Consider the following 15,989-nt stretch of genomic DNA (forward strand, 5'->3'; position numbering starts at 1 on the left):
GTTTCCCTTAGATCTGTTCTATAAATCTTAGCACCAAGATTCAGTTCTTCCTACATGCATAAACACCCACTGAAATTAATGTGAGCTCTCCACATGTAAGAAGGGAAGATTATTGGAGTCACAATCTACCTTGAGAATCTGAGAGTAAAATAGTCTCAGTCACTTCCCAATATCACACTCTACAAAGAAAGGAATGAGACTGAAGGAATTAAATTTGAGGGGCTGAAAAGAACCTTTTAATATGTGATACAAAAATCACACATTGAGGTCCTGACCACTGAAATTTACCACAAAGGCCAGAGTCTGCTATTTTTACTTCTGCTGAGTAGCACCTCAATCTACAAACAGTGCCAATGAACTTAAAAGGATTATTTAACATGACTTCATATGAGAAAGTGCATCAGAATCTAGCCCAGAATGTTTAATATATCTCAGGCCCTTCTTGAGAGCAAAATACACACATACTTACAACCTTTTACATCCCTCAGATTCACTACAGGCAAAAAGCAAATATTTTAAAAAGTAGAAGAGGACTAGTACTTTAAATCATGATAATAAGAATTAACACATCCTTAATATTAAGTAAAACAAATGGTTTTAATGGAGCATATGTCTTTAATTTTCTTTAACTATCATGCTAATTTAATATGATGAAGACAAATCAGAAAAAAACCAAACCAAAATCAAAGTAAATGTATATGTATCCGTAAAGTGCAGTTAACCTGTTGGGTTGATCTAAGACAAACAGAACATATCTGTTTATAATTGTGGTGTCTTGTGACTAGACTTTTGAGATGCAACTTGATGGAAATTTAATCCGACATATTCCACACAAAATTACAACCCCTAAACTCAAAGACATTATTTGATTAGATACTGTTTTGAGTATCCAATCACTTTTGAAGTTAACACAGCTGTGTTAATATCCGATTGTCAGCACTCCTCTCAAAAATAAAACAATGTAACAATGTTCCATTTTATCTACTCTTTTACATTGTATCTTATACATCTATCAGAATGAAATCCCCCATTTTACTTGATATGTGGCCCTCCAATCCATCCATGGGTAGGACTCGCTGTGCTGGGCAGGAGGAAGAGCTGGCCTCATGCTACCTTGACTACCTGCTCTGACTTGACTGGAATGATGATCATACTCAGGTCAGTTATGTATCCTCTATATGGAAAGTTGTCCCCTAATAACTCAAGTTCATGTGCTGGGCCTTCAACAAAGATGACTGGTTTTGGTCAATTCTTTTTCGTGCTGAAGAAATCCCTAAACAAAGATTTAAAAAACTGTTCCTGGGAGAATTTTCTAAGAGAATTCAGTATTCCTTACTGAGGACATAGGAATCTGGGGAGAGGGGGAAGGAATCTGGAATCCACATAGCGTATGTACTTCATAGTTAACGAAAAAATTCCTCAAGAGGTAGAGCTGAGTCAGGTCATCAGTCCAGTCAATACTTTGCCAAACCCATACCTGCCAAACCCATATCTTTCCTTGGGAGAGGTCAACAAGATAGAATCAGGTTAATATTTAGTAATTAAAGACAGGTTTCAGAGTAGCAACTGTGTTAGTCTGTATCAGCAAAAAGAACAGGAGTACTTGTGGCACCTTAGAGACTAACAAATTTATTTGAGCATAAGCTTTCATGGGCTACAGCCCACTTCATCAGATGCATAGAATGGAACATACAGCAAGAAGATATTTATACATACAGAGAACATGAAAAGGTGGAAGTAGTAATTTAGATATCCTTGTTTGACTAAGCATAATTTAGCCTTAAACACATTCTGCAAAGTTTTTGGTGCCACTTCTAACTATAATATGCTCATCACAGCTGAATGCTGCAGTACTTTTTGGTGCCTCTTCTAACTATAATATGCTAATTCTAATTATTAGAACTTCTGTATGGTAATTCTTTCTTTTAAAATGTTCAATCTAAAGAAATAACAAATAAATTAGAGTATGCTTATATTTGAAACAACATTTTGGAGATGATTTTTTGAAAATATAAGATTTAAATATGTTATTCTTGTAATTAATGGGTATTAAATGTAAATGTCATATTAACATCTGTGTGTCTTATATTCACTAGCAAATAAAATAATGAAAACAATGTGCAAAAATGCTTAAATCAGTACTTTTGAGACTGTATTGCAGATTTCCTCACAGGCATTCCACCACACAAAATAACAGCTGTCTTAAGGGTCAAATTCTGTTCTCAGAACTATGTGCCAGAAGTCACATTGAAATAATACACAGAAAGCATATACACATTGCTACCACAATGCCAATAATAATAATGCCCAATCAGTGAAGCGCATAATTTGGACATTATACAATTGCAATTTACAATCTCATATGTTATTTGTATTCTTTAAGTGTCAAGAGGCCCCATCAGGTACTTGGGTCCCATTGTGATCAACACTGGATGCACACATAATGAACACAGGGTTCCTGGACCAAAAAGCTAAACAGGAAAATATTTGTTTTTTTGTTATTCTTGTTTCTTTTATACGAAGAATGTATCTATCACAGGGTTAGTATAAAAGCTGATTTTGCTATTAGACAAATTGAATGATTATGTTTACCAATAAAGGATCAACTTTTATAGGAAAAAATCCTGAATAAAGGTTGAGGATTTGGCCTGAGGGATTAGTACTTTTGATTGAATGCATAGTAAGTCAGAAATCATATAAATTTACAGTTTTCACTGAGGAATTCATATAAGTCCCTATGAAAGAAAGACCTTCATATATACAATCATATCCATTCCGGTCACATGTTACTATTACACTTGATGACATTATGGAGACAGACCTCCACAGAACTTCATTTCAGTATGATAATACTAATAAATTACCATTGCAATAATAAACAGACTCTGGGGGGCTTTGTGGATCAAAATGTAAACATCCACTTAAGGCTGATACTAGGCATAATGGAGTTTCAGGCTGGAAACAAGATGAAAAAAACCCAAAACACATTTTCAAAATATGTGGTAGGGCCAAATTTTAATTTACACAACTGTAAAAATTAAAGCAAATGCACTGTACAATGTGTGGATACTTCTGTAATTAAAAAACAAAAAACCCACTCTGACTTAAGAAAATAAAAAAATAAAAATTGGCAAATTATTTCTGCTTGGACAAATATATAGACTCAAGGGATGTAATTCTGTCCCAATTGACTTCAATAGGACCAGCATTTCATCAATTATATTTAGATTAAAAACTAGATACTTTTCATAAGGACTTGTATACGCACATCAACTTTTTGTTGTTGTTGTTACAGCTATGTAAATATATTTGGATACAATAAACTATAACTGCTTTAGAGCCATTAGGGTCAGTCTGCTAAACAACCTATACTTTTAATAGTTCACTAACTAGATATCTAAATCTGCCATTTAAAAATTCCATAAAAATTGACATCCACTGATTCTGAAGAAGGCAAAATATTTCCATTGATAACTGTAGGGAATTTCAGAAGAACATAAAACTTGTTAAGACAATAAGTAAGTTATAGACAAAACAATAGATGTAAGTAACGATATGTTTGTGACAGAAAGTTATTAAGAAATCCTGAGTTACAAAGAGCAGGGTTGGCACACTGAACCAGATCCTCTGGACACAGGACTTTTCTCTTCATCCTTAGGTAGTCTGCTTGTGTGTCTGAGAAAAATGAGTTTGCATATATACAGCAACATCTGGGCACAACAGGCTGAGTTAAGGAAGCATCATTTATTGAATATAACTTTTAATTTTCCTACAATTGTTGGTTTGTCACAATCTTACTGTTACTTAAATATAGGATTATAGTGTGTTAATTACAATAATCAGAAATAGTGTGAATTCTGTATTTGTTATCAGAACACAAAGATGTTGTTAAATAATTTTAAGTTATACCAATCTTGGCTGGAAAATATAGTTGTATCCATGTACTTACTGGAGATGTATGTATTTGATTTATTCTTAACTGGTTCTCCAAATCTTGTACCTTATTTTTCAGTTCTATATTTTCAGTTTCTAGTTCTTGAATCTACAAAACAAACAGTCATTGTAACAGCTACTGGGAGACTCATCCTCTGATGTATCTAATTTTAGCTATAAATCATGAGTAACATTTTCATTTCTTTATTTATTTGAGATCTGCTCTTCTTAACAGTATACGACAAACTAATTACCCAAAAGCTAGTAATTGTGTTTAATAATTGACCCAGATGCCTCATTTTATTTGATAATGTAAAAAAATGTCTTAGTGCTTGTGAATGTTCAGGATGATGGAAAGATGCACACTGTATTATTTCATAGATGATTGTCCTCTTTTTTAGTGTTTCTGGAGTCTCTTAATAATCTTCTGTCCTTAGTACAGTATAGTACTGCAACTTATGCTCCAGCATACTTCACAGAAATCTGTATATACAGTAGTATATAATTTTCATCAAGAGAAGCAACAAATATGTATGACTTACTCTTTTCTGTAACCCTGCAATCTGTTTTCTTGTTTCAACATCTTTTCCTCCAGATTCCAGAAATTTCCTGTAAGCCAGGTCAAATGCTTGACCAATTGTTAAAGTTATCTCTTCAGCCTTTATACAAGTAAAATATTGGAATTAGCAAGTTAAGAGTATCTTATACAGTGTTTTTCATTTCACAGGAGCACAAAGCATATTACGTAATTAGGGCCCTACCAACTTCACGGCCGTGAAAAATTTGTCACTGACTGTGAAATAAGCCCTTCCCTGTGAAATCCGATCTCCTCCTTGTTGCTGGGAGAACCCCAGTCAGGGGGCTCCTAGCTGCAAGTCTTGGCTGGGCTGGGAGAGGACTTGTCCTTCCCCTGCACGGCCATTCTCACTTTCAGGGGGAGATCAGACCCACCTTGGAGTGCCTCCCCCTGCTACAGGAAGCTCCAGCCCCGGAGGTTCCTGCAGCAGGACACTTGTGGAGGTGGGTCTGATCTCCCCCTGCTCCTGGAAGTGCCCTACCCAGGGAGCTCCTAACTGTGAGTCCCTGCTGGGCTGGGGAGAGACAGGACTTGTCCTTCCTTTGCATGGTAGCTCTGAGGAGAGGGTGTGTTGGGGCGATTACACCTACTTCCGGGTACCTTTTGGGTTGGGACCCTCATGGTTACAACACTGTGAAATTTCAGGTGTAAAGAGCTGAAATCATGAAATTGACCAATTTTAAATCTCTGTCTGTTAAATTGATCAAAATGGATCCTGAATTTGGTAGGGCCCTATACATGATATTCAATATACCTAGGTATTGCTTCACCCACCACTGAAATGAAGTCAGCTTTGAAAAGAAACATGGCAGCCAGGAGGATAACTGAAGAATAATTGATGCAAATAAACTACAGGAGAAACTGCTGTAGAGACAATGCAATTATCTACGGTGCAGTGTACATTATGCTACTTTAATATCTATAAACAATGTGCTTGGGTCTGTTTTTGTTGCATCTCCTGAAAGTGGCTGATGGCTGTAACTTTTCTTTTGTTAAATAAATATTTTTACTGAATTCAAATTTTACTTTCATTGTTTTTAGTTAGGTTTCAAAAGTCTATATTATAAAAATAGGGTATCAATTTCCATAAGGTCGATATATCAATATATCGTATATCTGTGCTTAAGTATTGAAGACCACAAGTGCCAAATCAAACCAAATCTGTGCATGTCCAGGCAAATAAAATAGTTTCTCTCTTCATATTTGAGAACACCATACATAATGTTTCAATTCCTTTTACATAGGAAAGATTTACTTTGGATAATTTTTGCAGTGTCAAAAACCCAACAATACAATACACTAAGTCATTGTTAATGTTTTTGGAAACTTAGTTAATCCCAGTAATCACCATCAAATGGTCAGCATTTGCTCAGTTTTCTCCTTGTACATAGAACAGGAAAAACTGGCATATATGTAGTGTGTTTGTTGGAAAACAGATTTTTTTTTGACAACCACTATAAGAACTGGATTTATGTCAACTGGATTAGACTATTGGTTTTCTTTGTCACTGAAAAGCAAAGAAAAACATGGAAAAATATCAAGGCAAGACTGAGATTTTAATTTTCAAAGCAAATAGAGACTTTCCCTTTGATAACTTTCTGTAATACCAAATGACTGATACAGGTTTAATAATTTTATCTGCTGCAAATTAACACAACAAAGTGACAGTTGCTCAGAATTATCATTACCAATCAGCTGTATGTTGACTATCTTAAAGAACAGACCATATTCACAACTAATTAAATAATGGTAAATTGGCATTTGGGAATATGCAATGCTGGCACTATGGGTACTTTCCAGGAAATGTGTGTAGATTGGAAGGGAAGGCACCAACTTGAGTGAGCTTCTTTGGAAGCTGAAAGAACTAACGGACTGGTAAGAGGAAGGGGGCAAAACTCACTTGGGGGACCGTAGGGGTAGACAGAAGTGTCAGAGAAAGAGCAATAGTGACTGGGATGAGAAAGGTACTGTCAAGAACCAGGGCCTACAGCAGAGCCAGTCACTAGGCAACTTAACGAGCGCAGCTAGCTTGTAGTAGGCTGTCTGATTGGCTACACTGCCTGATTGGTGGGAAGAGACTCAGTAGATCAGCTCTTGAGCCCAGTAGCCGCAACAGTTTGGTAGCTGCTCAAAACATTCACCCATGGCTGTGATAGCTCCTGTGTTTTCTTGTTCCCAGCCTTGCTCTCACTTTGTTCCTAATCATCAGATTTGCCTCCTTCTCCAGTTGCTAGGCATGACTGCCATGTCCCAATTTATGACAGTTTGAGCAGCCCAAAAAACCAGGGAACTAGAACTGATATGGTGAGCATGGATCTTACAAAGGCCAATACCTCTCTGATGGAAATAATCGGAGCCCGACAGATCTTGCAGGCCCAGGTTACCACTCTGAAGGCATAGAACACAATCCTGCAAGCTCAAGCCGTGCTTTCAGTTCCAACCCCCGCTCCTCATGAGCCCAAACTCTCTCTGCCTGACAAGTTCAATGACAATCATCATGTTTCATGGGTTCCTAAATCAGTGTTGGCTCCTATTTCTGCTATGCTCACAGTTGTACCCCATTGACCAAGCTCAAGTGGGACTAATTATCAGCCTGCTTACCTGGGAGGCTCTGGCTTGGGCATCTCTGCTCCTGGAAAAATCAAGCCCACTTCTGGGCCAATTTAAGGACTTTATTTTGAGCTATGGTGGTGATTTTCAATGACCCAAGTAATGAGCGTACAGCTGAAGCTGCACATGAGATTTTGCAGTAGGGGATGATGGCCAGTTGCTAAATATGCAGCAGAGTTCCGATGCTTGGTAGGAGACACCTAGTGGAACGAGGCCAGGCAGTGTTATCATTTCTGGCTCAGCCTAAATGGCAATATTAAAGATGAACTGGCACAGGTGGAATCGCCATCCTGCCTGGATGCCTTAGTCAATCTAGTCATCAAAATCGATGAATGCTACCGAGAAAAAATGATGGTCCTCTTGGCTCCTGCCAGCTCTGCTGGCTCCAGCTCCATTCCCCCACCACCAGTCCCTTCGCCATTGCTTGAGCCCAAGCAAGTCAATCAGGTCCAGCCCTGCCTCTCTGACACATAGAGGAACTGACACTGGGCATTGGACCTATGGGGATCAGGGCTGGGTTTGCGTCTTTCTCCTCACCCCAGCAGTCCATGCCTATTCTCATCCACCGGTACTTTCATGATAGCCAATCAGCAATCAACACATCTTCAACTTCCTTTCCAGCTATGGCACCCTGTGATGTCTGACACTAACCTAGAGTAGCTGGTGGATTCAGAACCTCAGGCAATTTCATGGATCTGGAATTTGCCCAAGCACACAATATCTCCACCCAGCACAACGACTCCCCCAAGTTAGCGAAGTCCACAGAGCTGTCATTCCTTTTGTGAGGACCAGATGGTTCCCTTAGAGTTAACTATCCCTGAGGCTACCGAGAAGTCCTCCAGTTTGAGCTAATTCATTCACTGCATTCATCAATTGACACTGGCATCCCCTAGCTCATCTCCCATGACCCGTGCATCAATTGGTGCTTTGATCTCCCATTTTTCCAATAGTTTTGTTTTCTAAGAGCTAACTGGAGATCAGAAACCTTTTGTGGTTTACTTGGTCCTCCAAAGAATTCAGAGACATGAAGATAGGATGCAAAGGCGACCCCAACAATCACCATGACAACACTCAAAAGCTCTGTGGATTCCTGTTAAATAGCAGCACTATGTCGATGTGTTCCGCAAAAAGAAAGTCAATGCCCTACTGCCCCCTTGGAGCTACGACTGCCCCATCAACTTCTAGCCGCGAGCAGAGGCTCTCCCTCTCTGAACCTGAAGTATAGGTATTTCGGAGCTATCTTGATTAAAACCTGCAGAAGGGGTTCATTTGCCCCACCACGTCCCAGAAGAACCCCAGTCTTCTTTCAGAGGGGTAGCCGTGTTAGTCTGGATCTGTAAAAGCAACAAAGAATCCTGTGGCACCTTATAGACTAACAGACGTTCTGCAGCATGAGCTAGATCCAGTCTTCTTTGTGGTGAAGAAAGATGGTTCTTTCCAGCCTTGTGTGGACTACTGAGCTCTGAACAAGATTACACTCTGAAACTGGTACCTCTTACCGCTTATAAATGAGCTATTTGAAAGACTCCGCTCTTCCAAGGTCTTCACAAAGTTGAACCTCCATGGAGCTTATAACCTGGTGAGTATCTAGCAAGGAGATGAATAGACGACCATCTTCTGTACCAGGTATGGCAACTATAAATATTTGGTCATACGGTTTGGGTGCTCTGGCAATCTTCCAGCATTTCATAAATGACATATTAGGGATATGCTGGACCAGTTTGTCATCATTTACCTGGATGAGATCCTCAATCTCTCTGGGCTCCACAATCATTACGTGCGCATTGTCTTGGAGAGACTCTGCCAAAACCACCTATGCATGAAGCTTGAGAAAAGCTTGATAAGGTCACGGTGATATATCTTTTCACCTGAGGAATACACCGGGAACTCACATAAAGTGGTGGAAATATCCAACTGGGCTGCAGCCAAGAAGATATGAAGGGTGCAGCAATTCCTGGGGTTTGCTAATTTCTAAAAGCAATTCATTAAAGGATTCTCTAGCCTGGCTGCACCCATAACAGTGTTCTTGCAGAAGGGGGCTCAGTTTCCCTGGTTCACATAGGCTCAGACAGCCTTTGATGAACTAAAGAAAGCATTCCTCTCAGCACTCATCCTGATTCACGTAGACTACACAAAACCATTTACAAATGCGCCCATACCATGAACCTGCAATCAAAACCACTAGGTCTTCTCCAGCCTCTACCCACACATCTGCAGCCTTTGTATACTATATCAATGGATTTAATTGCAGAACTGTCATGCTCACAAGAATACACATTAATCCTAGTTGCACTGATCTGCTAACAAAGATGGCACACTTCATCCCAAACTGTACCTTTCCTACCACATTGAGACCAAGCTTCACTCTTCCTAGAAAATGTTTTCCATTACAATGGGTTACTGACAGGCATTGTATCTCACCAGGGTCCCTGTTCATTTCCTGATTCTGGTGGGAATTTCTCAGATTGGCTGAGGTGAGAGACTCACTTATCACCCAAAGACCAATGGGCAAACAGAGAGAGAATCAAATCTTGGTGCGGTATCTTTATTGTTTTCTCAGTTACCACCAGGACGATTAGCCTTTCCTGATGTGCTACTCCAAATTTGAATATAACAATGCAATCTACACCTTGACCTGTTAATAATTAAACCACATTACCATAACTGAGGATACGATTTAGTTCTGGAGGTGACGGATTCTGTGCTTTTAATGGACTTCCATGACTTCTTTGGCTTCAGCTGTCAGTGGCTGTAGCTGGGGTTGGAGCCAGGTCTGTACGCCCCCACCCCACGCCTTGGGCTGGGGCGGTGCCCCCTTCCTTGGCGGTGGAGCTCAGACTGTCAGTCCGCTCCCATGAGGCTCCAGCTGTCATTCCTCCCCCTGGTTATTTTTAGTAAAAGTCGCAGACAGGTCACGGGCTCCCATGCATTTTTGTTTATTGCCCGCCTCCTGTCCATAACTTTTACTAAAAATAACTGTGACAAAATCTTAACCTTAACCATAACCCATTGATTCTTTCTAGATGAGCCAAAGTCCTACTATACCTTGTGTTTATAATTACATGAAAAGAACTTCATAGTCAATAGGTCATTTTTTCTTGGTCTGTAAGCACCCGTTGTATATAAAGGGGTGCCTATTATTATACATGTTTGTTGTAATGGACAAAATGACATAATTGTTAAGGGATACACATACATGCATGGTAACTGATAAGATTAGTAACTGACAAAATGGACAAGGAGCATTTGGTATAGTGGATGTGTTCTGGAATCAATGTAACAGCAAACCATTAAGTTATATGTTGACTAATGTCCAAGTCATTAAGAGCTAAATATAGTTACAGACATTAACTTATTGATTAGGTTAAGGTAAGAATATTCAAATAAGCAAAATGTCAGCAAAACCAACTCTGGGAAAAACATGAGGATTTTTCTGGGTTCTAAATGTATATATAAAGGGTGATTTTAAGGAAGTTAATCAGAAGTGCACTGAAGTACACTACCATCACTCCTCCATTACAGAGATTGATATGTATATTTCCTTTCTCTGCACAGCGCTGTATTAAATATTGCTTGATTGTCTTAAATAAAATGTCAACTGAGTTAGTTATTTGACATCATGTTTTATTGACTACAAACACATACCAGACCCAATATAGCCCCTTCTTTGCAAACTATGGCTTTCTCTCCCACTTTCACACATACGTACCCATAAGTTACCAGCCACTGTGGATTTAGCCCCCAACGTATACTGGGTGCGCCAAGAGCTCATGGAACACTTGAAGCCTGCCAAAGAAGCCTATAAAACACCACATGGACCAAGACCATCAAGCCATCCCCAATCTGGCCATAGGCACATGGTATGGCTCTCTGCCCAGAACCTTAAATCAAACTACCCATTTGCCAAACTAGATTACCAATGCCTGGGCCCCTTCAAGATTATAGAATGGATAAACACAGTGACCTTCAGGCTACAGTTGCTTGAATCCTCGAAGATCCATCTTTTCACCTCACACTTTTAAAGCCCTACACCTAGAACCTATACCCAAACCGCTCCAACCTATAACAGTTCTCGGACAGGAAGAGTATTTGGTCCACTGAATCCTCAACTCAGCAAGTTAGGGGAAGGCTCCAGTACCTGGCGGACTGGGAAGACTACAGTCTGGAGTAGTGGTCTTGGGACTGGGCAGAGAACATGCACATTCTGGACATATTGCAAGAGTTCCATCAAAAGTACCTGGAGAAACTGGGCCCAGTTAGGAGGCATCCTCAAGTTGGGGGTATTGTCAGGTATTCTACTCTGCAGAAGAGCCAGTCTCCAGGCAACCTGACAAGTGCAGCTGGCCTGTAGTAGGCTGTTATTGCCCACAGCTGTGATAACTCCTCTGCCTATTTATTCCCAACCTTGCTCCCACCTTGTTTCAGTCCTGCTCCTGCCTCTGATGGTGGACACAGCCTTTCCTCTGCCTTCCTCACTCTGGTTCTGACCCTTGAATCCAATTATTGACATCTGACTCTGGCCTCTCCTCTGAGCCTGGGTGCCTTTTTCTGGCTATTGACTCCTGTACCAACCACTACGCACAACTGCTCACATCCTGGTCTCTGAAAGGTACTAGCAAAAAGAGATTATTGGGAGGGGAGAAGAAATGCACCTGAGACTGAGAAGAGATCAGTGTTTATTGCTGCCCTCCCTAAAAGAAGAGAGAAAGGAAGACAGACAAGAAGACAGAAAGCGAACAGAAATGTACAGTGAGTATAAACATGGTTATTGGTATTGGCACTGTACTAATGCAGATAAATGACAAGACCACCGAACACATTCTATAAGCAGTAAGGGAAAAGATTATATAACCGCATCTAATGCTATAGAGGAAAAAAAGCTGTAATTTTTGTCAAGAGTTTTTTTATAGTCTTCTAAATGAGGCATGATGAAACAGAGGTCCTAAGCAATTGTGAATATTAAACATCCTTTGTCATTCTTCATAAGAATAAGTGCATTTGCACCAATGTCCTAGTTAAATTCCATTAGGCATTTATTTTCTGCCTATGTAAACTCCTATTGTTTCAGCTGAACACAGTATTCTTCTCTTCCTGTCCTAAACTATTCTTGAATGTAACTGTGCATTGTTGAACAGTTGTCATGTTGCCTCTCAGAAGTGACTGCATTCTTGTAGTGGTGTATCAGCACATGGGTGACCCAGCAGAGGGGAGGACGCCAACTGTGCAAATCTCATAAGGATGTGTGTGTGTACTGCACAACAGTCCATGTGGCTACTTCACATAGTGTGCTGCAGTAATCTCCGCATGGAAGCTTTGCAACATTCCAGAGCCTGGAGGGAAAGGGATCCTCTCCCCATCTTGTCAGTTAGTTAGTAGTCTAGTTTCTGAAAAAAGAAAGCAGAATCCTAACTTATATAGACTAACAGAAGTTTTGCAGCATGCTTTCGTGGGTGTGACCACTTTCTTCGGATGCAAGCAGTGCAGTATTCACCCACGAAAGCTCATGCTGCAAAACTTCTGTTAGTCTATAAGGTGCCACAGGATTCTTTGCTGCTTCTCCCCATCTTGTGTATCAGCCTGGTGCTTGGCCCAGGTAGTGAGGCTGGGTACCGGGAAGAAGATTTGCCTCAAAAAAGAACATTGTGACCTTAGATGAAAAAGTATTAACAAAATGTTTAATTTAAATCTGTAATAAACACAAGTACAATTTTAAAGGAAACATCTTGACATGAAACAATACATCAAGCTGACCCTATATAAGGGGCTACCCAGCTGCTCGTTTTAGCCTCTTCCTAGTACTAATTTCAAAACAGGCCATTTGAGATGCCAAAATCATTGTAAAACATCTGACATACTTACACACTTTTCACTGTCAAATACATAGCACAAGTGTTTATTTGACTCAGAATCTTTGCATATGAAGGTAAATATCCTCTTGTCAGTTTTATCATCAGCACAAAATGATATCCTATGAAGCTGGCAATTGTGCTGGACTTCCTGCAAATGACAACAGAATGATCATATTTGATGAGTTAATTTTTTAGTATTTTATTCAGAAAATTAATACTCTACATAACTTGATATAAAGGGACAAGTTATAGTAATATGATGTTTACTTTATTGTGACAAATTTATTGTGACCTTTCCCTCTTTTTAGGAAATGATATTGCATCATTCAATGTGCATGTAGTTACAAGGGAAGGCTCCCACCCTGCAATGAGCTTTGTGCAGATGGACCTGTGTGGAACTCATTGCAGGACAGCTACCTAATTTTATCAGTTAAACCTTTATTGCAGTTTGAAGAATTCAGAATTTGTTTAAACTGTTAGTGATCATTCTAGCTAATACTGACTACATCTGAGGGCTGGTCTTCACTATAAGGAGACAGACGCTGCTGCAATCGATGCAACAGGGATTGATTTAGCAGGTCTAGTGCAGACCTGCTAAATCGACGGCAGAGTGCTCTCCAGTTGACCCTGACAGAGTAACTCCCCACTTAATGTCCTCTCGCTTAACATTGTTTCAATATTACATCCCTGGTCAATTACAGAACATGCTCCATTTAAAGTTGTGCAATGCTTCACTATAACGTTGTTTGGCTGCCTGCTTTGTCCAGAGCTGGCAGCCCCCCTATCAGCTCCCCTACACCCCCATCCTGGTGTTCAGGAGAGAGGGGGGAGGAGCAAGGACTCTGCACGCAGGCTCCCCCGCCCTCCCCTGCCTCCCGAATGCCATAAACCAGCTGATTGTTGTGGGCAGGAGGCAGGGGAGGGAGGGGGGAGGCTGCGCGCTGAGTCCTCGCTCCTTCTCCTTCCTTCCTGCCCCCTGAACGTTGCAAGCCAGCTGATTGCTAAGGGCAGTGGGAGGGGGGAAGAGCGAGGACGTGGCATGCCTGTCTCCTCCCTCCCCTGCCTCCTGCCCGCGATAATCAGCTGGCTTGTGGTGTTCAGGAGGCAGGGGAGGGAGGGGGGAGGCTGCGCGCTGAGTCCTCGCTCCTTCTCCTTCCTTCCTGCCCCCTGAACGTTGCAAGCCAGCTGATTGCTAAGGGCAGAGGGAGGGGGGAAGAGCGAGGACGTGGCATGCCTGTCCCCTCCCTCCCCTGCCTCCTGCCCGCGATAATCAGCTGGCTTGTGGTGTTCAGGAGGCAGGGGAGGGAGGGGGGGCCTGTGTGCCGTGTCTGCGCTCCTCCCCTTTCCCTCCTGAATGCCGAAAGCCAGCTGATTGCCACCGGCAGGAGGCAGGGGAGGGAGGTGGGAGGAGCGAGGACATGGTGTGTGGAGTAAAGGGGGAGGAAGAGGGGAAGAGGTGAGTTAAGAGTGGGGGTTTGGGGGAAGGGGTGGAGTGGGCAGGCTGAGGGTTGAGCCCCCCGCCCCTGGTGCTTGCAGAGTAGGGGAAGCTGCTGCTGCTGCTGAGCAACCTGCTTCTCCTAGCCTACACCTTCAGCCTCCTTGCCTGTCTCATTGTCTCCAGTGCCAGTGGGCTGTGCCTGTGTGGAGTAAGGCGGGGGTACCTCCCAACTATAGTACTGTACTGTATGGCAAAAAAAAAATTCCCTGGAACCTAACCCCCCCCCAATTTATATTCATTCTTATGGGGAAAGTGGATTCGCTTAACATCGTTTTACTTAAAGTCGCATTTTTCAGGAACATAGCTACAATGTTAAGTGAGGAGTTACTGTACTCCAGCTCTCTGAGAAGAGTAAGGGAAGTCGACCAGAGAGCATCTCCTGTCGCCGCAGTGCAGTGAAGACACCGGGGTAAGTCGACATAAGCTACGGCGACCCCAGCTACGTTATTCACGCATCTGGAGTGGCGTAACTTAGGTCGACTTACCCCCTGGTGAAGACATGCCCTCAATCTCCTAAGAAGCAAACCTTAAAAAGCAGAATCTGCAAAACAAAAAAGGCTTACAAATGAGAATGGATAAAGACAGCTGGAATTATTTAGCCCTGACAGAAGTAACTAAGCATTTAGATTAGGTAAAGGTTATTGTAAAATTGGGTATTGGAAAACAGCAATAACATTCATTAATGGTCTAGATGGATGGTTACTAATTTTTATTTCTAGTGTAAAAGCGGTGAATCAAAACCATCATCTTAAACCTATAACTGCAGAGTGGAAAATAAAACATACTAGTAACTATCAGAAGAGACAAGACAAAAGAACAAGAGTGTACACTTGTGCCTAAGAAATAAGTATAGAACTTTTGGGTTTCTAACAAATGTGATAAATCATGTGCCTAGGAGAGTTGTGATTTTTCAGTTTAATATTTCTGCTCAGGAGTGTGTCTTCTGTAATTATGCTTTGATATGACATTAATATCTCACCCAGTAAAGAAGTAATCTGATTATGAGTCCAGACCTTCTTGACACCTAAAAGCCAGGAGAGATTTAATTTGGAGTAGTACCCAGAGGAAACTCCCTACATGCTTGTAGTATGTGTGTGTCATGGCAGAACCATTCTAATTCACTATTCTATTGTTAATATCAAAGAAAACAATTTCTACAGAAACTATGGCGTTTCTTATAGAATGCATTATGTAATTCTAAATGTTTCTGTTGGCAACAAATGGGGTGTTTTTCAAATTCCTTCATGTGGTTTCTATGAAAAAAGGCACAAATCCAAATCCTTCCTCTAAACACAAGTACACTCACATTCTGTCAACTCAAGACATATATTTTAAAGTACACACAAGTTATACTGTGACAAGGGCATGGCTTCGCTTCTGTCTTCTTTCCCGCAGAAACTGAGCAGACTCCACCAGGTGTACACTCAGTGACCTTTCATTTTAAGTTCCCTCCACCAAAATGATTACAGTCCCTGTGGGACAGTCAGTTTACAATATTCACAGTGCCTTTGGCCCTCTCCTC

General features: G+C 41.0%; 1 protein-coding gene across 13 annotated transcripts in view; it reads right to left on the reverse strand.

Annotated features, from left to right (window-relative positions):
* The window catches only part of GULP1 (GULP PTB domain containing engulfment adaptor 1), a 271,318-nt gene that overhangs the window by 42,354 nt on the left and 212,975 nt on the right, over nt 1-15,989 (reverse strand). For all 13 annotated transcript variants that reach the window (XM_039494778.1, XM_039494774.1, XM_039494772.1 and 10 more), the window contains 3 exons: nt 12,980-13,117; nt 4,476-4,592; nt 3,950-4,042 (listed from right to left, as the gene is read on the reverse strand). In XM_039494778.1, the coding sequence (XP_039350712.1) occupies nt 3,950-4,042; nt 4,476-4,592; nt 12,980-13,117 (348 nt within the window). The remainder of the gene's footprint in view (nt 1-3,949; nt 4,043-4,475; nt 4,593-12,979; nt 13,118-15,989) is intronic.

Source organism: Mauremys reevesii, linkage group 11 (genome assembly GCF_016161935.1).
Source record: "Mauremys reevesii isolate NIE-2019 linkage group 11, ASM1616193v1, whole genome shotgun sequence".
Lineage (NCBI taxonomy): Eukaryota > Metazoa > Chordata > Testudines > Geoemydidae > Mauremys > Mauremys reevesii.